Source organism: Leptodactylus fuscus, unplaced genomic scaffold (assembly GCF_031893055.1).
Source record: "Leptodactylus fuscus isolate aLepFus1 unplaced genomic scaffold, aLepFus1.hap2 HAP2_SCAFFOLD_200, whole genome shotgun sequence".
In the NCBI taxonomy this organism is placed as follows: Eukaryota; Metazoa; Chordata; class Amphibia; order Anura; family Leptodactylidae; genus Leptodactylus; species Leptodactylus fuscus.
The window spans coordinates 62,021-85,298 of record NW_027440223.1 but is presented as its reverse complement, the minus strand read 5'-3'; the positions used below and the strand labels follow the sequence as shown (position 1 = coordinate 85,298).

The 23,278-nt window shown below is 54.6% G+C and overlaps 1 protein-coding gene across 1 annotated transcript; it reads right to left on the bottom strand.

The window, feature by feature from the left end:
• Nucleotides 1–1,237: 1,237 nt before the first annotated feature.
• TSTD1 (thiosulfate sulfurtransferase like domain containing 1) lies at nucleotides 1,238–20,740 on the bottom strand. Its single transcript, XM_075261557.1, has 4 exons — nucleotides 20,649–20,740; nucleotides 19,091–19,213; nucleotides 18,679–18,841; nucleotides 1,238–1,526 (listed from the first exon to the last, which is right to left on the bottom strand). The coding sequence occupies exons 1-4, from the start codon at nucleotides 20,716–20,718 to the stop codon at nucleotides 1,472–1,474; spliced, it is 411 nt and encodes a 136-aa protein (XP_075117658.1). The 5' UTR covers nucleotides 20,719–20,740; the 3' UTR covers nucleotides 1,238–1,471.
• Between the last annotated feature and the right edge of the window lie 2,538 nt (nucleotides 20,741–23,278).

Here is a 23,278-nt window from a genome sequence, read left to right as displayed (position 1 = left end):
AATAACAATTACTGTGACCTCTCTAGATGGTGCAGACAGTGAGGAGTCTGCATTGTATATAGCAGGGGTCATACAGGGAATAACCAGTATACCATTGGAGGTAAGTGCACTATGTTATGTGCACCGGTATCATATCCATCACACTGCAATACCAATAACTAACAATTACTGTGACCCCTCTAGATGGTGCAGACAGTGAGGAGTCTGCATTGTATATAGCAGGGGTCATACAGGGAATAACCAGTATACCATTGGGGGTAAGTGCACTATGTTAGGGTTAGTTTAGTTTTTTTTGCATACCCTGGAGGTCCTTAGGACAAGGTGTTTGAGGCGGTGGCTTCAGGTCGCCTCATGTGAGGTGCGGCGCTGCCTGGAGGTCCTTAGGACAAGGTGTGTAAGGCGGAGGCTGTAGGTCGGATGGAAGGGCAGCAGTCTTGGTTTTCACCACATTCAGGTTTATTGGCGGGGCGTGCGCGGCCTGCGATGGTCCCGGATCCGGTCTGAAGCGGTAGATCTCAGTCGTCATGCGGAGGGACCGGTTATACTGGTTATACATGCGGGGGGTAATGACCTCTGTTTCATGCACATGCCGGAGCTCTTGGCCGTCATGCGGTCGGATCTGGAACGTGTCCCCGGCTTTTTCCCTGTAATGATTTTAATGTGGTCGGAGATAATACCTAGGTCTAGGGGCGAGGGATGCGGAGCCTGCAGTCGTAGAGCGGTCAATGCTCGTATGGCCCCTTTTGTTAGGCCCCGGGGTGGTCTGGCCGTCCGTCACCAGGAGGGCGACAATAGCAGATTAGGGTTATTATTGACCACGCTGCGGCCGACCTTCGCCCTCACAAAGGTCATGCTGTGGTCGTGGTCTAATCATTAAGGAAGGGCTAATTATGTTATGGAAGCACGCCGCCTACTGAAGACGTCCGGCTCAGCGCGGGGCCTTTCCTCTTGGTCCTTCCCAACCGTTGCGATAGCGATGCAGCTGCTGCCCTGAGGCCACGGCTGGTATATAAGGACCTGTTCACACTGTCTATAGGTCAGCCAACATCCACTCCCTTATTATGGTTATTCACCATTGGTCTTGACTTGTGGCACCAGATTTTGCGCGGTGCTGCGTTTCTTGCCTGGTCGGTCCTGACGTTGGGCGACTCCTGGTACCGATGGGTTTTGGGATGTTTTAGGCTCTTGATAACACAAAGCGCAATAGTAAGAAGAATAATGAATCTTTATTGTGCAGTGAATATCAGGGAGCAGCGCCCGATGGTGGGGGGCAGGAACAGCGCCCGATGGTGGGGGGCGGGAACAGTACCCGATGTTGGGGGGCAAGAGCAGCGCCTTATGGTGGGGGGCGGGAACAGTGCCCGATGGTGGGGGGCAGGAACAGTGCCCGATGGTGGGGGGCGGGAGCAGCACCCGACGGTGGGGGGGCGGGAGCAGTGCCCGATGGGGGTGGGGCTGGGCGGCCGGGCTCTCATTTCTGCTCTTTCTCTGACCATTCCTTGTAACCTCCAGCATAATTTCGGGCACTAAAACAGAGACAGGAAAGCTTGTGAGAACAGTCATAACCCCGAGGAGCAGGAGACCCCCCCCCCAACATCTCCAACAGAGACAATCACCACCAACATCCCAGAAACCACGCCCAAGAGTGACCAGTAAAACATCCCACAAAGGGCTGTGTGTAATGGAAGCTTCCAGCTGCGCCCTATAGAATAGAACATGCCACTGGATGGACACTATGTGATGGACGCCACCTTGTGGACACCATGGGATAGATGCCACCGGATGGACACCGTGTGATGGATACCACCAGATGGACACTATGTGATGGACGCCACCTTGTGGACACCATGGGATAGATGCCACCGGATGGACACCGTGTGATGGATACCACCAGATGGACACTATGTGATGGACGCCACCTTGTGGACACCATGGGATAGATGCCACCGGATGGACACCACCAGATGGACACTATGTGATGGACGCCACCTTGTGGACACCATGAGATAGATGCCACCGGATGGACACCGTGTGATGGACGCCACCAGATGGACACTATGTGATGGACGCCACCGAATGGACACTATGTGATGGACGCCACCTTGTGGACACCATGGGATGGACACCACCTGATGGACACCGTGTGATGGACACCATGAGATAGATGCCACCGGATGGACTCCGTGTGATGGACACCACCAGATGGACACTATGTGATGGACGCCACCTTGTGGACACCATGGGATGGATGCCACCTGATGGACACCGTGTGATGGACACCATGAGATAGATGCCACCGGATGGACTCCGTGTGATGGACACCACCAGATGGACACTATGTGATGGACGCCACCTTGTGGACACCATGGGATGGATGCCACCTGATGGACGCCACATGAAGCGGGTCAGTCTGCACAGATGTAATGATGGTAGAAGATGCGAGAGTGATGGAAAGATTCGGCTTTTGACATATGTACATATATTGGATGATACAAGATATTGCCCCCACTCTTGCGCTCTCCATGCTTGGTCACTTGACCGATGTCTTCTTGGTTCTTGACACGGCCAAATTCATCTTTCTGACCATTTTCTAATCCTTTTGTATGCATGAAATATTTTCGGTTTCATCTTACTTCACGGCCTCTCCATGACTTTTGGGATCGCCCTCCTACATTTGCCAAGTTCTGGACCTTATTATACAGACTGACCCTAATTAGTGATCAACAATATGAGATGGGCGGAGGTCTGACCCCAGCACCCCCACCAATCTGCTGATATCTGCACAGTGTACACAGCCAGGCGTAGACATCCCTGTACATGGCTCACAGGCTGCACCATGCTATTTCCATCCATGTGAATGGGAGCTAAGGCGCAGTACCCAGGTGTCACCACTACATGGCGCTGTCTGCTTCAAGCTCCTACACTATGGATATTGGCTGATCAGTGTGTGTGTGTGTGTGGGAGTAGTATCAGACCCCGCCATTCAAATATGGATGACTAACGGATAGTTTATATATATATTGCATTTTAGACAATCCCTTTAAGATTCTCCCTGCACTGAATTTCTGTCAGACTCTGGATAGTGATTGGTTCCTCTGCTTTATTTTCTCCAGCACAACAGACAGTGAGCTCCTCTCTCCTGTAACTCTCATGGTCAGGGGTCTCCTCTCTCCTGTAATTCTCATGGTCAGAGGGGTCCTCTCTCCTGTAACTCTCATGGTCAGGGGGCTCCTCTCTCCTGTAACTCTCATAGTCAGCGGGCTCCTCTCTCCTGTAACTCTCATGGTCAGCGGGCTCCTCTCTCTCCTGTAACTCTCATGTCAGGGGGCTCCTCTCTTTCCTGTAACTCTCATGGTCAGCGGGCTCCTCTCTCTCCTGTAACTCTCATGTCAGGGGGCTCCTCTCTTTCCTGTAACTCTCATGTCAGCGGGCTCCTCTCTTTCCTGTAACTCTCATGGTCAGGGGGCTCCTCTCTCCTATAACTCTCATGGTCAGGGGGCTCCTCACATCTGTAACTCTCATGGTCAGCGGGCTCCCCTCTCTCCTGTAACTCTCATGGTCAGCGGGTTCCTCTCTCCTGTAACTCTCATGGTCAGCGGGCTCCTCTCTCCTGTAACTCTAATGGTCAGGGGGCTCCTCTCTCCTGTAACTCTCATGGTCAGCGGGCTCCTCTCTCTCCTGTAACTCTCATAGTCAGTGGGCTCCTCTCTCCTGTAACTCTCATGGTCAGCGGGCTCCTCTCTCCTGTAACTCTCATGGTCAGCGGGCTCCTCTCTACTGTAACTCTCATGGGCAGCGGGCTCCTCTCTCTCCTGTAACTCTCATGGTCAGCGGGCTCCTCTCTCCTTTATCTCTCATGGTCAGGGGGCTCCTCTCTCCTATAACTCTCATGGTCAGGGGGCTCCTCTCTCACCTGTAATTCTCATGGTCAGGGGGCTCCTCTCTCCAATAACTCTCATGGTCAGGGGTCTCCTTTCTCCTGTAACTCTCATGGTCAGCGGGCTCCTCTCTCTCCTGTAACTCTCATGGTCAGGGGGCTCCTCTCTCTCCTTTAATTCTCATGGTCAGGGGGCTCCTCTCTCCTGTAATTCTCATGGTCAGGGGGCTCCTCTCTCCTGTAACTCTCATGGTCAGCGGGCTCCTCTCTCCTGTAACTCTCATAGTCAGCGGGCTCCTCTCTCCTGTAACTCTCATGGTCAGCGGGCTCCTCTCTCCTGTAACTCTCATGGTCAGCGGGCTCCTCTCTCCTGTAACTCTCATGGTCAGTGGGCTCCTCTCTCCTGTAACTCTCATGGTCAGGGGTCTCCTCTCTCCTGTAATTCTCATGGTCAGAGGGGTCCTCTCTCCTGTAACTCTCATGTCAGGGGGCTCCTCTCTTTCCTGTAACTCTCATGGTCAGCGGGCTCCTCTCTCTCCTGTAACTCTCATAGTCAGTGGGCTCCTCTCTCCTGTAACTCTCATAGTCAGCGGGCTCCTCTCTCCTGTAACTCTCATGGTCAGTGGGCTCCTCTCTCCTGTAACTCTCATGGTCAGGGGTCTCCTCTCTCCTGTAATTCTAATGGTCAGAGGGGTCCTCTCTCCTGTAACTCTCATGTCAGGGGGCTCCTCTCTTTCCTGTAACTCTCATGGTCAGCGGGCTCCTCTCTCTCCTGTAACTCTCATGGTCAGCGGGCTCCTCTCTCCTGTAACTCTCATAGTCAGTGGGCTCCTCTCTCCTGTAACTCTCATGTCAGGGGGCTCCTCTCTTTCCTGTAACTCTCATGGTCAGCGGGCTCCTCTCTCTCCTGTAACTCTCATGGTCAGGGGGCTCCTCTCTCCTGCAACTCTCATGGTCAGCGGGCTCCTCTCTCTCCTGTAACTCTCATGTCAGGGGGCTCCTCTCTTTCCTGTAACTCTCATGGTCAGGGGGCTCCTCTCTCCTATAACTCTCATGGTCAGGGGGCTCCTCACATCTGTAACTCTCATGGTCAGCGGGCTCCTCTCTCTCCTGTAACTCTCATAGTCAGTGGGCTCCTCTCTCCTGTAACTCTCATGGTCAGCGGGCTCCTCTCTCCTGTAACTCTCATGGTCAGTGGGCTCCTCTCTCCTGTAACTCTCATGGTCAGGGGTCTCCTCTCTCCTGTAATTCTCATGGTCAGAGGGGTCCTCTCTCCTGTAACTCTCATGTCAGGGGGCTCCTCTCTTTCCTGTAACTCTCATGGTCAGCGGGCTCCTCTCTCTCCTGTAACTCTCATGGTCAGGGGGCTCCTCTCTCTCCTGTAATTCTCATGGTCAGCGGGCTCCTCTCTTTCCTGTAACTCTCATGGTCAGGGGGCTCCTCTCTCCTATAACTCTCATGGTCAGGGGGCTCCTCACATCTGTAACTCTTATGGTCAGCGGGCTCCCCTCTCTCCTGTAACTCTCATGGTCAGCGGGCTCCTTTCTCCTGTAACTCTAATGGTCAGGGGGCTCCTCTCTCCTGTAACTCTCATGGTCAGGGGGCTCCTCTCTCCTGTAACTCTCATGGTCAGCGGGCTCCTCTCTCCTGTAACTCTCATGGTCAGGGGGCTCCTCTCTCTCCTCTAACTCTCATGGTCAGGGGGCTCCTCTCTCTCCTGTAACTCTCATGGTCAGGGGGCTCCTCTCTCTCCTGTAACTCTCATGGTCAGCGGGCTCCTCTCTCTCCTGTAACTCTCATGGTCAGCGGGCTCCTCTCTCCTGTAACTCTCATGGTCAGCGGGCTCCTCTCTACTGTAACTCTCATGGGCAGCGGGCTCCTCTCTCCTTTATCTCTCATGGTCAGGGGGCTCCTCTCTCCTATAACTCTCATGGTCAGGGGGCTCCTCACATCTGTAACTCTTATGGTCAGCGGGCTCCCCTCTCTCCTGTAACTCTCATGGTCAGCGGGCTCCTTTCTCCTGTAACTCTAATGGTCAGGGGGCTCCTCTCTCTCCTGTAACTCTCATGGTCAGGGGGCTCCTCTCTCTCCTAAAACTCTCATGGTCAGCGGGCTCCTCTCTCTCCTGTAACTCTCATGGTCAGCGGGCTCCTCTCTCCTGTAACTCTCATGGTCAGCGGGCTCCTCTCTACTGTAACTCTCATGGTCAGCGGGCTCCTCTCTCCTTTATCTCTCATGGTCAGGGGGCTCCTCTCTCCTATAACTCTCATAGTCAGGGGGCTCCTCTCTCACCTGTAATTCTTATGGTCAGGGGGCTCCTCTCTCCAATAACTCTCATGGTCAGGGGTCTCCTTTCTCCTGTAACTCTCATGGTCAGCGGGCTCCTCTCTCTCCTGTAACTCTCATGGTCAGGGGGCTCCTCTCTCCTGTAATTCTCATGGTCAGCGGGCTCCTCTCTCTCCTTTAATTCTCATGGTCAGGGGGCTCCTCTCTCTTGTAATTCTCATGGTCAGGGGGCTCCTCTCTCCTGTAACTCTCATAGTCAGCGGGCTCCTCTCTCCTGTAACTCTCATGGTCAGCGGGCTCCTCTCTCCTGTAACTCTCATGGTCAGTGGGCTCCTCTCTCCTGTAACTCTCATGGTCAGGGGTCTCCTCTCTCCTGTAATTCTCATGGTCAGAGGGGTCCTCTCTCCTGTAACTCTCATGTCAGGGGGCTCCTCTCTTTCCTGTAACTCTCATGGTCAGCGGGCTCCTCTCTCTCCTGTAACTCTCATAGTCAGCGGGCTCCTCTCTCCTGTAACTCTCATGGTCAGGGGGCTCCTCTCTTTCCTGTAACTCTCACGGTCAGCGGGCTCCTCTCTCTCCTGTAACTCTCATGGTCAGCGGGCTCCTCTCTCCTGTAACTCTCATAGTCAGTGGGCTCCTCTCTCCTGTAACTCTCATGGTCAGCGGGCTCCTCTCTCTCCTTTAATTCTCATGGTCAGGGGGCTCCTCTCTCCTGTAACTCTCATGGTCAGCGGGCTCCTCTCTCTCCTGTAACTCTCATGGTCAGGGGGCTCCTCTCTCTCCTGTAACTCTCATGTCAGGGGGCTCCTCTCTTTCCTGTAACTCTCATGTCAGCGGGCTCCTCTCTTTCCTGTAACTCTCATGGTCAGCGGGCTCCTCTCTTTCCTGTAACTGTCATGGTCAGGGGGCTCCTCTCTCCTATAACTCTCATGGTCAGGGGGCTCCTCACATCTGTAACTCTCATGGTCAGCGGGCTCCTCTCTCTCCTGTAACTCTCATAGTCAGTGGGCTCCTTTCTCCTGTAACTCTCATGGTCAGTGGGCTCCTCTCTCCTGTAACTCTCATGGTCAGGGGTCTCCTCTCTCCTGTAATTCTCATGGTCAGAGGGGTCCTCTCTCCTGTATCTCTCATGTCAGGGGGCTCCTCTCTTTCCTGTAACTCTCATGGTCAGCGGGCTCCTCTCTCTCCTGTAACTCTCATGGTCAGGGGGCTCCTCTCTCTCCTGTAATTCTCATGGTCAGCGGGCTCCTCTCTTTCCTGTAACTCTCATGTCAGCGGGCTCCTCTCTTTCCTATAACTCTCATGGTCAGCGGGCTCCTCTCTCTCCTGTAACTCTCATGGTCAGGGGGCTCCTCTCTCCTGTAACTCTCATGGTCAGCGGGCTCCTCTCTCCTGTAACTCTCATGGTCAGCGGGCTCCTCTCTCTCCTGTAACTCTCATGGTCAGGGGGCTCCTCTCTTTCCTGTAACTCTCATGTCAGCGGGCTCCTCTCTTTCCTGTAACTCTCATGGTCAGGGGGCTCCTCTCTCCTATAACTCTCATAGTCAGGGGGCTCCTCACATCTGTAACTCTCATGGTCAGCGGGCTCCTCTCTCTCCTGTAACTCTCATAGTCAGTGGGCTCCTCTCTCCTGTAACTCTCATGGTCAGCGGGCTCCTCTCTCCTGTAACTCTCATGGTCAGCGGGCTCCTCTCTCCTGTAACTCTCATAGTCAGTGGGCTCCTCTCTCCTGTAACTCTCATGGTCAGGGGGCTCCTCTCTCTCCTATAACTCTCATGGTCAGCAGGCTCTTCTCTCACCCGTAACTCTCATGGTCAGGGGGCTCCTCTCTCTCCTGTAACTCTCATGGTCAGGGGGCTCCTCTCTTTCCTGTAACTCTCATGGTCAGGGGGCTGCTCTCTCTCCTGTAACTCTCATGGTCAGCGGGCTCCTCTCTCCTGTAACTCTCATGGTCAGCGGGCTCCTCTCTCCTGTAACTCTCATGGTCAGGGGTCTCCTCTCTCCTGTAATTCTCATGGTCAGGGGGCTCCTCTCTCCTGTAACTCTCATGGTCAGGAGGATCCTCTCTCCTGTAACTCTCATGGTCATGAGGCTCCTCTCTCCTGTAACTCTCATGGTCAGGGGGCTCCTCTCTCTCCTATAACTCTCATGGTCAGCAGGCTCTTCTCTCACCCGTAACTCTCATGGTCAGGGGTCTCCTCTCTCCTGTAATTCTCATGGTCAGCGGGCTCCTCTCTCTCCTGTAACTCTCATGTCAGGGGGCTCCTCTCTTTCCTGTAACTCTCATGGTCAGCAGTCTCCTCTCTCTCCTGTAACTCTCATGGTCAGGGGGCTCCTCACATCTGTAACTCTCATGGTCAGGGGGCTCCTCACATCTGTAACTCTCATGGTCAGGGGGCTCCTCTCTCCTGTAACTCTCATGGTCAGGGGGCTCCACTCTCTCCTGTAATTCTCATGGTCAGGGGGCTCCTCTCTCCTGTAACTCTCATGGTCAGCGGGCTCCTCTCTCTCTTGTAACTCTCATGGTCAGGGGGCTCCTCTCTCCTGTAACTCTCATGGTCACCAGGATCCTCTCTCTCCTGTAACTCTCATGTCAGGGGGCTCCTCTCTTTCCTGTAACTCTCATGTCAGCGGGCTCCTCTCTTTCCTGTAACTCTCATGGTCAGGGGGCTCCTCTCTCCTATAACTCTCATGGTCAGGGGGCTCCTCACATCTGTAACTCTCATGGTCAGCGGGCACCTCTCTCTCCTGTAACTCTCATAGTCAGTGGGCTCCTCTCTCCTGTAACTCTCATAGTCAGCGTGCTCCTCTCTCCTATAACTCTTATGGTCAGCGGGCTCCTCTCTCTCCTGTAACTCTCATAGTCAGCGGGCTCCTCTCTACTGTAACTCTCATAGTCAGCGGGCTCCTCTCTCCTGTAACTCTCATGGTCAGTGGGCTCCTCTCTCCTGTAACTCTCATGGTCAGGGGTCTCCTCTCTCCTGTAATTCTCATGGTCAGAGGGGTCCTCTCTCCTGTAACTCTCATGTCAGGGGGCTCCTCTCTTTCCTGTAACTCTCATGGTCAGCGGGCTCCTCTCTCTCCTGTAACTCTCATAGTCAGCGGGCTCCTCTCTCCTGTAACTCTCATGGTCAGGGGGCTCCTCTCTTTCCTGTAACTCTCACGGTCAGCGGGCTCCTCTCTCTCCTGTAACTCTCATGGTCAGCGGGCTCCTCTCTCCTGTAACTCTCATAGTCAGTGGGCTCCTCTCTCCTGTAACTCTCATGGTCAGCGGGCTCCTCTCTCTCCTTTAATTCTCATGGTCAGGGGGCTCCTCTCTCCTGTAACTCTCATGGTCAGCGGGCTCCTCTCTCTCCTATAACTCTCATGGTCAGGGGGCTCCTCTCTCTCCTGTAACTCTCATGTCAGGGGGCTCCTCTCTTTCCTGTAACTCTCATGTCAGCGGGCTCCTCTCTTTCCTGTAACTCTCATGGTCAGCGGGCTCCTCTCTTTCCTGTAACTGTCATGGTCAGGGGGCTCCTCTCTCCTATAACTCTCATGGTCAGGGGGCTCCTCACATCTGTAACTCTCATGGTCAGCGGGCTCCTCTCTCTCCTGTAACTCTCATAGTCAGTGGGCTCCTTTCTCCTGTAACTCTCATGGTCAGTGGGCTCCTCTCTCCTGTAACTCTCATGGTCAGGGGTCTCCTCTCTCCTGTAATTCTCATGGTCAGAGGGGTCCTCTCTCCTGTATCTCTCATGTCAGGGGGCTCCTCTCTTTCCTGTAACTCTCATGGTCAGCGGGCTCCTCTCTCTCCTGTAACTCTCATGGTCAGGGGGCTCCTCTCTCTTCTGTAATTCTCATGGTCAGCGGGCTCCTCTCTTTCCTGTAACTCTCATGTCAGCGGGCTCCTCTCTTTCCTATAACTCTCATGGTCAGCGGGCTCCTCTCTCTCCTGTAACTCTCATGGTCAGGGGGCTCCTCTCTCCTGTAACTCTCATGGTCAGCGGGCTCCTCTCTCTCCTGTAACTCTCATGGTCAGGGGGCTCCTCTCTTTCCTGTAACTCTCATGTCAGCGGGCTCCTCTCTTTCCTGTAACTCTCATGGTCAGGGGGCTCCTCTCTCCTATAACTCTCATAGTCAGGGGGCTCCTCACATCTGTAACTCTCATGGTCAGCGGGCTCCTCTCTCTCCTGTAACTCTCATAGTCAGTGGGCTCCTCTCTCCTGTAACTCTCATGGTCAGCGGGCTCCTCTCTCCTGTAACTCTCATGGTCAGCGGGCTCCTCTCTCCTGTAACTCTCATAGTCAGTGGGCTCCTCTCTCCTGTAACTCTCATGGTCAGGAGGATCCTCTCTCCTGTAACTCTCATGGTCATGAGGCTCCTCTCTCCTGTAACTCTCATGGTCAGGGGGCTCCTCTCTCTCCTATAACTCTCATGGTCAGCAGGCTCTTCTCTCACCCGTAACTCTCATGGTCAGGGGGCTCCTCTCTCTCCTGTAACTCTCATGGTCAGGGGGCTCCTCTCTTTCCTGTAACTCTCATGGTCAGGGGGCTGCTCTCTCTCCTGTAACTCTCATGGTCAGCGGGCTCCTCTCTCCTGTAACTCTCATGGTCAGGGGTCTCCTCTCTCCTGTAATTCTCATGGTCAGGGGGCTCCTCTCTCCTGTAACTCTCATGGTCAAGAGGATCCTCTCTCCTGTAACTCTCATGGTCATGAGGCTCCTCTCTCCTGTAACTCTCATGGTCAGGGGGCTCCTCTCTCTCCTATAACTCTCATGGTCAGCAGGCTCTTCTCTCACCCGTAACTCTCATGGTCAGGGGTCTCCTCTCTCCTGTAATTTTCATGGTCAGCGGGCTCCTCTCTCTCCTGTAACTCTCATGTCAGGGGGCTCCTCTCTTTCCTGTAACTCTCATGGTCAGCAGTCTCCTCTCTCTCCTGTAACTCTCATGGTCAGGGGGCTCCTCACATCTGTAACTCTCATGGTCAGGGGGCTCCTCTCTCTCCTGTAACTCTCATGGTCAGGGGGCTCCTCTCTCCTGTAACTCTCATGGTCAGGGGGCTCCACTCTCTCCTGTAATTCTCATGGTCAGGGGGCTCCTCTCTCCTGTAACTCTCATGGTCAGCGGGCTCCTCTCTCTCTTGTAACTCTCATGGTCAGGGGGCTCCTCTCTCCTGTAACTCTCATGGTCACCAGGATCCTCTCTCTCCTGTAACTCTCATGTCAGGGGGCTCCTCTCTTTCCTATAACTCTCATGTCAGCGGGCTCCTCTCTTTCCTGTAACTCTCATGGTCAGGGGGCTCCTCTCTCCTATAACTCTCATGGTCAGGGGGCTCCTCACATCTGTAACTCTCATGGTCAGCGGGCACCTCTCTCTCCTGTAACTCTCATAGTCAGTGGGCTCCTCTCTCCTGTAACTCTCATGGTCAGCGGGCTCCTCTCTCTCCTGTAACTCTCATAGTCAGCGGGCTCCTCTCTACTGTAACTCTCATAGTCAGCGGGCTCCTCTCTCCTGTAACTCTCATGGTCAGCGGGCTCCTCTCTCCTGTAACTCTCATGGTCAGCGGGCTCCTCTCTACTGTAACTCTCATGGTCAGCGGGCTCCTCTCTCTCCTGTAACTCTCATGGTCAGCAGGCTTTTCTCTTTCCTGTAACTCTCATGGTCAGCGTGCTCCTCTCTCCTTTATCTCTCATGGTCAGGGGGCTCCTCTCTCCTATAACTCTCATGGTCAGGGGGCTTCTCTCTCACCTGTAACTCTCATGGTCAGGGGGCTCCTTTCTCCTATAACTCTCATGGTCAGGGGTCTCCTCTCTCCTGTAACGCTCATGGTCAGCGGGCTCCTCTCTCTCCTGTAACTCTCATGGTCAGCGGGCTCCTCTCTCACCTGTAACTCTCATGGTCAGCGGGTTCCTCTCTCCTGTAACTCTCATGGTCAGCGGGCTCCTCTCTTCTGTAATTCTCATGGTCAGGGGGCTCCTCTCTCCTGTAACTCTCATGGTCAGCGGGCTCCTCTCTCCTGTAACTCTCATGGTCAGGGGGCTCCTCTCTCTCCTGTAACTCTCATGGTCAGGGGGCTCCTCTCTCTCCTGTAACTCTCATGGTCAGGGGGCTCCTCTCTCACCTGTAACTCTCATGGTCAGGAGGCTCCTTTCTCCTATAACTCTCATGGTCAGGGGTCTCCTTTCTCCTGTAACTCTCATGGTCAGGGGGCTCCTCTCTCTCCTGTAACTCTCATGGTCAGGGGGCTCCTCTCTCTCCTGTAACTCTCATGGTCAGGGGGCTCCTCTCTCTCCTCTAACTCTCATGGCCAGGGGGCTCCTCTCTCTCCTGTAATTCTCATGGTCAGCGGGCTCCTCTCTCTCCTGTAATTCTCATGGTCAGCGGGCTCCTCTCTCTCCTTTAATTCTCATGGTCAGGGGGCTCCTCTCTCTCCTGTAACTCTCATGGTCAGGGGGCTCCTCTCTCTCCTGTAACTCTCATGGTCAGCGGGCTCCTCTCTCCTGTAACTCTCATGGTCAGCGGGCTCCTCTCTCCTGTAACTCTCATGGTCAGTGGGCTCCTCTCTCCTGTAACTCTCATGGTCAGCGGGCTCCTCTCTCCTGTAACTCTCATGGTCAGCGGGCTCCTCTCTCTCCTGTAACTCTCATGGTCAGGGGGCTCCTCTCTCCTTTATCTCTCATGGTCAGGGGGCTCCTCTCTCCTGTAACTCTCATGGTCAGCGGGCTCCTCTCTCTCTTATGTCTCTCATGGTCAGGGGGCTCCTCTCTCACCTGTAATTCTCATGGTCAGGAGGCTCCTCTCTCTCCTGTAACTCTCATGGTCAGCGGGCTCCTCTCTCCTTTATCTCTCATGGTCAGGGGGCTCCTCTCTCCTATAACTCTCATGGTCAGGGGGCTCCTCTCTCACCTGTAACTCTCATGGTCAGGGGGCTCCTCTCTCTCCTGTAACTCTCATGGTCAGGGGGCTCCTCGTTCTCCTGTAACTCTCATGGTCAGCGGGCTCCTCTCTCTCCTGTAACTCTCATAGTCAGTGGGCTCCTCTCTCCTTTATCTCTCATAGTCAGGGGGCTCCTCTCTCTCCTGTAACTCTCATAGTCAGTGGGCTCCTCTCTCCTTTATCTCTCATGGTCAGGGGGCTCCTCTCTCTCCTTTATCTCTCATGGTCAGGGGGCTCCTCTCTCCTATAACTCTCATGGTCAGGGGGCTCCTCTCTCACCTGTAACTCTCATGGTCAGGGGGCTCCTCTCTCTCCTTTATCTCTCATGGTCAGGGGTCTCCTTTCTCCTGTAACTCTCATGGTCAGGGGGCTCCTCTCTCTCCTGTAATTCTCATGGTCAGCGGGCTCCTCTCTCTCCTGTAATTCTCATGGTCAGCGGGCTCCTCTCTCTCCTTTAATTCTCATGGTCAGGGGGCTCCTCTCTCTCCTGTAACTCTCATGGTCAGTGGGCTCCTCTCTCTCCTGTAACTCTCATGGTCAGCGGGCTCCTCTCTCTCCTGTAACTCTCATAGTCAGTGGGCTCCTCTCTCCTGTAACTCTCATGGTCAGCGGGCTCCTCTCTCCTGTAACTCTCATGGTCAGCGGGCTCCTCTCTCCTGTAACTCTCATGGTCAGGGGGCTCCTCTCTCCTGTAACTCTCATGGTCAGGGGTCTCCTTTCTCCTGTAACTCTCATGGTCAGGGGGCTCCTCTCTCACCTGTAACTCTCATGGTCAGGGGGCTCCTTTCTCCTATAACTCTCATGGTCAGGGGTCTCCTTTCTCCTGTAACTCTCATGGTCAGGGGGCTCCTCTCTCTCCTGTAACTCTCATGGTCAGCGGGCTCCTCTCTCTTGTAACTCTCATGGTCAGCAGGCTCCTCTCTCTCCTGTAACTCTCATGGTCAGCGGGCTCCTCTCTCTCCTATGTCTCTCATGGTCAGCGGGCTCCTCTCTCTCCTGTAACTCTCATGGTCAGGGGGCTCCTCTCTCTCCTGTAACTCTCATGGTCAGGGGGCTCCTCTCTCTCCTGTAACTCTCATGGTCAGGGGGCTCCTCTCTCTCCTGTAACTCTCATAGTCAGTGGGCTCCTCTCTCCTGTAACTCTCATGGTCAGCGGGTTCCTCTCTACTGTAACTCTCATGGTCAGGGGGCTCCTCTCTCTCCTGTAACTCTCATGGTCAGCGGGCTCCTCTCTCCTTTATCTCTCATGGTCAGGGGGCTCCTCTCTCCTATAACTCTCATGGTCAGGGGGCTCCTTTCTCACCTGTAACTCTCATGGTCAGGGGGCTCCTTTCTCCTATAACTCTCATGGTCAGGGGTCTCCTTTCTCCTGTAACTCTCATGGTCAGCGGGCTCCTCTCTCTCCTGTAACTCTCATGGTCAGGGGGCTCCTCTCTCTCCTGTAATTCTCATGGTCAGCGGGCTCCTCTCTCTCCTGTAATTCTCATGGTCAGCGGGCTCCTCTCTCTCCTGTAATTCTCATGGTCAGGGGGCTCCTCTCTCTCCTGTAACTTTCATGGTCAGCAGGCTCCTCTCTCTCCTTTAATTCTCATGGTCAGGGGGCTCCTCTCTCTCCTGTAACTTTCATGGTCAGCGGGCTCCTCTCTCTCCTGTAACTCTCATAGTCAGCGGGCTCCTCTCTCCTGTAACTCTCATGGTCAGCGGGCTCCTCTCTCCTGTAACTCTCATGGTCAGCGGGCTCCTCTCTCCTGTAACTCTCATGGTCAGCGGGCTCCTCTCTCTCCTGTAACTCTCATGGTCAGCGGGCTCCTCTCTCTCCTGTAACTCTCATGGTCAGAGGGCTCCTCACATCTGTAACTCTCATGGTCAGGGGGCTCCTCTCTCTCCTGTAACTCTCATGGTCAGGGGGCTCCTCTCTCTCCTGTAACTCTCATGGTCAGGGGGCTCCTCTCTCCTGTAACTCTCATGGTCAGTGGGCTCCTCTCTCCTGTAACTCTCATGGTCAGGGGGCTCCTCCCTCTCCTGTAACTCTCATGGTCAGCGGGCTCCTCTCTTTCCTGTAACTCTCATGGTCAGCGGGCTCCTCTCTCTCCTGTAACTCTCATAGTCAGGGGGCTCCTCTCTCCTTTATCTCTCATGGTCAGGGGGCTCCTCTCTCCTTTATCTCTCATGGTCAGGGGGCTCCTCTCTCTCTTATAACTCTCATGGTCAGGGGGCTCCTCTCTCTCCTGTAACTCTCATGGTCAGCGGGCTCCTCTCTCTCTTATAACTCTCATGGTCAGCGGGCTCCTCTCTCCTGTAACTCTCATGGTCAGGGGGCTCCTCTCTCCTTTATCTCTCATGGTCAGCGGGCTCCTCTCTCCTTTATCTCTCATGGTCAGGGGGCTCCTCTCTCCTATAACTCTCATGGTCAGGGGGCTCCTCTCTCACCTGTAACTCTCATGGTCAGGGGGCTCCTCTCTCCTGTAACTCTCATGGTCAGGGGGCTCCTCTCTCTCCTGTAACTCTCATGGTCAGGGGGCTCCTCTCTCTCCTATGTCTCTCACGGTCAGCGGGCTCCTCTCTTTCCTGTAACTCTCATGGTCAGGGGGCTCCTCTCTCCTGTAACTCTCATGGTCAGCGGGCTCCTCTCTCTCCTGTAACTCTCATGGTCAGCGGGCTCCTCTCTCCTGTAACTCTCATGGTCAGTGGGCTCCTCTCTCTCCTATGTCTCTCACGGTCAGCGGGCTCCTCTCTCTCCTGTAACTCTCAGGGTCAGCGGGATCCTCTCTCCTGTAACTCTCATGGTCAGGGGGCTCCTCTCTCTCCTATGTCTCTCATGGTCAGCGAGCTCCTCTCTCTCCTGTAACTCTCAGGGTCAGTGGGCTCCTCTCTCTCCTATAACTCTCATGGTCACGGGGCTCCTCTCTCTCCTATAACTCTCATGGTCAGGGGGCTCCTCTCTCTCCTATGTCTCTCATGGTCAGGGGGCTCCTCTCTCTCCTATGTCTCTCATGGTCAGCGAGCTCCTCTCTCTCCTGTAACTCTCATGGTCAGGGGGCTCCTCTCTCTCCTATGTCTCTCATGGTCAGTGGGCTCCTCTCTCTCCTATGTCTCTCACGGTCAGCGGGCTCCTCTCTCTCCTGTAACTCTCATGGTCAGCGGGCTCCTCTCTCCTGTAACTCTCATGGTCAGGGGGCTCCTCTCTCTCCTGTAACTCTCACGGTCAGCGGGCTCCTCTCTCTCCTGTAACTCTCATGGTCAGCGGGCTCCTCTCTCCTGTAACTCTCATGGTCAGTGGGCTCCTCTCTCCTGTAACTCTCATGGTCAGGGGGCTCCTCTCTCTCCTATGTCTCTCATGGTCAGCGGGCTCCTCTCTCTCCTGTACCTCTCATGGTCAGGGGGCTCCTCTCTCTCCTGTAACTCTCATGGTCAGCGGGCTCCTCTCTCTCCTATAACTCTCATGGTCAGCGGGCTCCTCTCTCCTATAACTCTCATGGTCAGGGGGCTCCTCTCTCTCCTATAACTCTCATGGTCAGGGGGCTCCTCTCTCCTATAACTCTCATGGTCAGTGGGCTCCTCTCTCTCCTATAACTCTCATGGTCAGGGGGCTCCTCTCTCCTGTAACTCTCATGGTCAGGGGGCTCCTCTCTCCTGTAACTCTCATGGTCAGCGGGCTCCTCTCTCTCCTATAACTCTCATGGTCAGGGGGCTCCTCTCTCCTGTAACTCTCATGGTCAGGGGGCTCCTCTCTCCTGTAACTCTCATGGTCAGCGGGCTCCTCTCTCTCCTATAACTCTCATGGTCAGGGGGCTCCTCTCTCCTGTAACTCTCATGGTCAGGGGGCTCCTCTCTCCTGTAACTCTCATGGTCAGCGGGCTCCTCTCTCCTGTAACTCTCATGGTCAGGGGGCTCCTCTCTCCTGTAACTCTCATGGTCAGGGGGCTCCTCTCTCCTGTAACTCTCATGGTCAGCGGGCTCCTCTCTCCTGTAACTCTCATGGTCAGGGGGCTCCTCTCTCCTGTAACTCTCATGGTCAGGGGGCTCCTCTCTCCTGTAACTCTCATGGTCAGCGGGCTCCTCTCTCCTGTAACTCTCATGGTCAGGGGGCTCCTCTCTCCTGTAACTCTCATGGTCAGGGGGCTCCTCTCTCCTGTAACTCTCATGGTCAGCAGGCTCCTCTCTCTCCTATGTCTCTCATGGTCAGCGAGCTCCTCTCTCTCCTGTACCTCTCATGGTCAGCGGGCTCCTCTCTCCTGTAACTCTCATGGTCAGGGGGCTCCTCTCTCTCCTGTACCTCTCATGGTCAGCGGGCTCCTCTCTCCTGTACCTCTCATGGTCAGCGGGCTCCTCTCTCCTGTACCTCTCATGGTCAGCGGGCTCCTCTCTCCTGTAACTCTCATGGTCAGGGGGCTCCTCTCTCTCCTGTACCTCTCATGGTCAGCGGGCTCCTCTCTCCTGTACCTCTCATGGTCAGGGGGCTCCTCTCTCCTGTAACTCTCATGGTCAGCGGGCTCCTCTCTCTCCTGTACCTCTCATGGTCAGCAGGCTCCTCTCTCTCCTATGTCTCTCATGGTCAGCGAGCTCCTCTCTCTCCTGTACCTCTCATGGTCAGCGGGCTCCTCTCTCCTGTAACTCTCATGGTCAGGGGGCTCCTCTCTCCTGTAACTCTCATGGTCAGGGGGCTCCTCTCTCCTGTAACTCTCATGGTCAGCGGGCTCCTCTCTCCTGTAACTCTCATGGTCAGGGGGCTCCTCTCTCCTGTAACTCTCATGGTCAGGGGGCTCCTCTCTCCTGTAACTCTCATGGTCAGCAGGCTCCTCTCTCTCCTATGTCTCTCATGGTCAGCGAGCTCCTCTCTCTCCTGTACCTCTCATGGTCAGCGGGCTCCTCTCTCCTGTAACTCTCATGGTCAGGGGGCTCCTCTCTCTCCTGTACCTCTCATGGTCAGCGGGCTCCTCTCTCCTGTACCTCTCATGGTCAGCGGGCTCCTCTCTCCTGTACCTCTCATGGTCAGCGGGCTCCTCTCTCCTGTAACTCTCATGGTCAGGGGGCTCCTCTCTCTCCTGTACCTCTCATGGTCAGCGGGCTCCTCTCTCCTGTACCTCTCATGGTCAGGGGGCTCCTCTCTCCTGTAACTCTCATGGTCAGCGGGCTCCTCTCTCTCCTGTACCTCTCATGGTCAGCAGGCTCCTCTCTCTCCTATGTCTCTCATGGTCAGCGAGCTCCTCTCTCTCCTGTACCTCTCATGGTCAGCGGGCTCCTCTCTCCTGTAACTCTCATGGTCAGGGGGCTCCTCTCTCCTTTATCTCTCATGGTCAGCGGGCTCCTCTCTCCTGTACCTCTCATGGTCTCACTAGAACAGATCCTGACAATGACGGAGATGAATGGAGCCCAAGGGAACACATTGCCTAGAATTGGATCCATCAAGGGTTTGTTTTTAAAGAAATTGCTGGTTAAAAATCATTTATCTGAAGAATTCTGACTAATCTGCGCATGAAACCTTCTGCAGATGTGAGCGCCGGCTCTTTGTGATTTGCCGGTTTGTACAGTGCTGTTGAGTATGATGGTGCCATAGACACTCACTAGACTGGACCTCAGCCCGATTAGGACACTTACTGCTTGTAGCCTAGGCCCTGGGCGATCTCTGTGGCCCTCTGGCCCCTCCTTCCCATTTGACAATGAAACACCAGGTTTTGGTCGTCCGGTCGTGGCTTTTCCACATTGTATGTCTGTTTAAAGGCCACTGGATCCAACTTCAGTGCTTCTTCTACATCTGTCACTGGAAGAACCAAGAAAACGACCTTAACATAATGGCCATGGATAGTGCATAAGTACTCACGCCCTACTCTGCCATGAGATGGGCCACCACCAGGACTATAAAAGAGCCAGAGAGTCCACTGCTGCCAGGAGCCTCACAATCACAGTGTCTTCCACAAGAAGGATGCTGCTCGTGGTATGGACCAGGCTGGGCGAGAAGGTGCTCACATGGAAAGGTGGCTCCACCTCAGACCATCCATGTGCTTCATACCTGGAATGTGGACCGAGCTGGAGATCTTCCCCGCACTCACTTCCTCCGGTGTCCTCACATCAAAGATCTGGAAGTTTCCTGAGCTGATCAGCTTCTTGACTTCATCATATGAGATGACCGCGCCTGCCCATGAGAAATACATGGTGAACGCAGGAGAATGTGACGCAACGTGAGGATGACTTAGCCAGCCAAGAGTAAGCCCATCCATTTAGTCTGTCCTCATATTAGGAGGAGAGCGCCCCCTAGGTCTACTCTGTCCTTATATTAGGAGGAGAGCGCCCCCTCCATCTAGTCTGTCCTCATATTAGGAGGAGAGCGCCCCCTAGGTCTACTCTGTCCCTATATTAGGAGGAGAGCGCCCCCTAGGTCTACTCTGTCCCTATATTAGGAGGAGAGCGCCCCCTAGGTCTACTCTGTCCCTATATTAGGAGGAGACCACCCCCTCCCATACAATATCTCATCCACTTTCTCCCTGAAATAGATCACCCACATTGTCCCCGGCTCTCCCCTCGGTATGTCACCCACATTGTCCCCGGCTCTCCCCTCGGTATGTCACCCACATTGTTCCCGGCTCTCCCCTCGGTATGTCACCCACATTGTCCCCGGCTCTCCCCTCGGTATGTCACCCACATTGTCCCCGGCTCTCACCTCGGTATGTCACCCACATTGTCCCCGGCTCTCACCTCGGTATGTCACCCACATTGTCCCCGGCTCTCCCCTCGGTATGTCACCCACATTGTCCCCGGCTCTCACCTCGGTATGTCACCCACATTGTTCCCGGCTCTCCCCTCGGTATGTCACCCACATTGTCCCCGGCTCTCCCCTCGGTATGTCACCCACATTGTCCCCGGCTCTCACCTCGGTATGTCACCCACATTGTCCCCGGCTCTCACCTCGGTATGTCACCCACATTGTCCCCGGCTCTCACCTTGGTATGTCACCCACATTGTCCCCGGCTCTCACCTCGGTATGTCACCCACATTGTCCCCGGCTCTCACCTCGGTATGTCACCCACATTGTCCCCGGCTCTCACCTCGGTATGTCACCCACATTGTCCCCGGCTCTCACCTCGGTATGTCACCCACATTGTCCCCGGCTCTCACCTCGGTATGTCACCCACATTGTCCCCGGCTCTCCCCTCGGTATGTCACCCACATTGTCCCCGGCTCTCTCCTCGGTATGTCACCCACATTGTCCCCGGCTCTCACCTCGGTATGTCACCCACATTGTCCCCGGCTCTCTCCTCGGTATGTCACCCACATTGTCCCCGGCTCTCACCTCGGTATGTCACCCACATTGTCCCCGGCTCTCATCTCGGTATGTCACCCACATTGTCCCCGGCTCTCATCTCGGTATGTCACCCACATTGTCCCCGGCTCTCACCTTGGTATGTCACCCACATTGTCCCCGGCTCTCACCTTGGTATGTCACCCACATTGTCCCCGGCTCTCACCTTGGTATGTCACCCACATTGTCCCCGGCTCTCACCTCGGTATGTCACCCACATTGTCCCCGGCTCTCTCCTCGGTATGTCACCCACATTGTCCCCGGCTCTCACCTGTGCTCGGGCTGTTGCTCATGTTCCTGACCTGGAGTCCGAGATGAGGTAGATATTTCCTTAGTAACATTTCTGAGCTCTCGCCCGCCCTCTATATAGTCTCTGCTCTCCTCAGTTCCGCCCCAATGTCATGTGACAGGGCAGCACTCCTCCCGACAGCTACAGCTCAAGTTACACAGAAGATTGTCTGAGCTATTAGGAGGAGAGCCTGTCCTTATATTAGGAGGAGAGCGCCCCCTCCATCTAGTCTGTCCTTATATTAGGAGGAGAGCGCCCCCTCCATCTAGTCTGTCCTTATATTAGGAGGAGAGCGCCCCCTCCATCTAGTCTGTCCTTATATTAGGAGGAGAGGAGAGCGCCCTCTCCATCTAGTGTGTCCTTATATTAGGAGGAGAGCGCCCCCTCCATCTAGTCTGTCCTTATATTAGGAGGAGAGGAGAGCGCCCTCTCCATCTAGTCTGTCCTTATATTAGGGGGAGAGCGCCCCCTCCATCTAGTCTGTCCTTTTATTAGTAGTAGAGCGCCCCCTCCATCTAGTCTGTCCTTATATTAGGAGGAGAGCGCCCCCTCCATCTAGTCTGTCCTTGTATTAGGAGGAGAGCGCCCCCTCCATCTAGTCTGTCCTTATATTAGGAGGAGAGCGCCCCTCCATCTAGTCTGTCCTTATATTAGGAGGAGAGCGCCCCCTCCATCTAGTCTGTCCTTATATTAGGAGCAGAGCGCCCCCTCCATCTAGTCTGTCCTTATATTAGTAGTAGAGCGCCCCCTCCATCTAGCCTGTGCTTATATTAGTAGTAGAGCGCCCCCTCCATCTAGTCTGTCCTTATATTAGGAGCAGAGCGCCCCCTCCATCTAGTCTGTCCTTATATTAGTAGTAGAGCGCCCCCTCCATCTAGTCTGTCCTTATATTAGGAGGAGAGCGCCCCCTCCATCTAGTCTGTCCTTATATTAGGGGGAGAGCGCCCCTCCATCTAGTCTGTCCTTATATTAGGAGGAGAGCGCCCCCTCCATCTAGTCTGTCCTTATATTAGGAGCAGAGCGCCCCCTCCATCTAGTCTGTCCTTATATTAGTAGTAGAGCGCCCCCTCCATCTAGTCTGTCCTTATATTAGTAGTAGAGCGCCCCCTCCATCTAGTGTGTCCTTATATTAGTAGTAGAGCGCCCCCTCCATCTAGTGTGTCCTTATATTAGGAGAAGAGCGCCCCCTCCATCTAGTCTGTCCTTTTATTAGTAGTAGAGCGCCCCCTCCATCTAGTGTGTCCTTATATTAGTAGTAGAGCGCCCTCTCCGTCTAGCCTGTCCTTATATTAGGAGAAGAGCGCCCCCTCCATCTAGTCTGTCCTTTTATTAGTAGTAGAGCGCCCCCTCCATCTAGTCTGTCCTTATATTAGGAGGAGAGCGCCCCCTCCATCTAGTCTGACCTTATATTAGGAGGAGAGCGCCCCCTCCATCTAGTCTGTCCTTATATTAGGAGGAGAGCGCCCCCTCCATCTAATCTGTCCTTATATTAGGAGGAGAGCGCCCCCTCCGTCTAGTCTGTCCTTATATTAGGGGGAGAGCGCCCCCTCCATCTAGCCTGTGCTTATATTAGGAGGAGAGCGCCCCCTCCATCTAGTCTGTCCTTATATTAGGAGGAGAGCGCCCCTCCGTCTAGTCTGTTCTTAAATTAGGAGGAGAGCACCCCCTCCGTCTAGTCTGTCCTTATATTAGGAGGAGAGCGCCCCCTCCGTCTAGTCTGTCCTTATATTAGGAGGAGAGCGCCCCCTCCGTCTAGTCTGTCCTTATATTAGGAGGAGAGCGCCCCCTCCGTCTAGTCTGTCCTTATATTAGGAGGAGAGCGCCCCCTCCGTCTAGTCTGTCCTTATATTAGGAGGAGAGCGCCCCCTCCGTCTAGTCTGTCCTTATATTAGGAGGAGAGCGCCCCCTCCATCTAGTCTGTCCTTATATTAGTAGTAGAGCGCCCCCTCCGTCTAGTCTGTCCTTATATTAGGAGGAGAGCGCCCCCTCCGTCTAGTCTGTCCTTATATTAGGAGGAGAGCGCCCCCTCTGTCTAGTCTGTCCTTATATTAGGAGGAGAGCGCCCCCTCCATCTAATCTGTCCTTATATTAGGAGGAGAGCGCCCCCTCCATCTAGTCTGTCCTTATATTAGGAGGAGAGCGCCCCCTCCATCTAGTCTGTCCTTATATTAGGAGGAGAGCGCCCCCTCTTTCTGGTCTGTATTATTGTGGTCACTGTACCAGCTTGTACATTGGTGACTATCTGCAGTGTGAACAGGCTCCTGTAGTAGTGCGCTGTATTCCCTTGTGCTCCCCTCCCCCTCCCTAGTGCAGAGACTACAGAAAGTGCTGAATCACAATGACAGTGACAGTCCCGGGAACCGCCTGCAGGCTCTGCCGCCCGTCCTGTGGTCTCCTCCTCCTCACCTGCAGTCACTGCCGCCCGTCCTGTGGTCTCCTCCTCGCCTGCAGGCTCTGCCGCCTGTCCTGTCCTCTCCTCCTCGCCTGCAGGCTCTGCCGCCTGTCCTGTGGTCTCCTCCTCGCCTGCAGGCTCTGCCGCCCGTCCTGTCCTGTCCTACTCGCCTGCAGGCTCTGCCGCCCATCCTGTCTTCTCCTCCTCGCCTGCAGGCTCT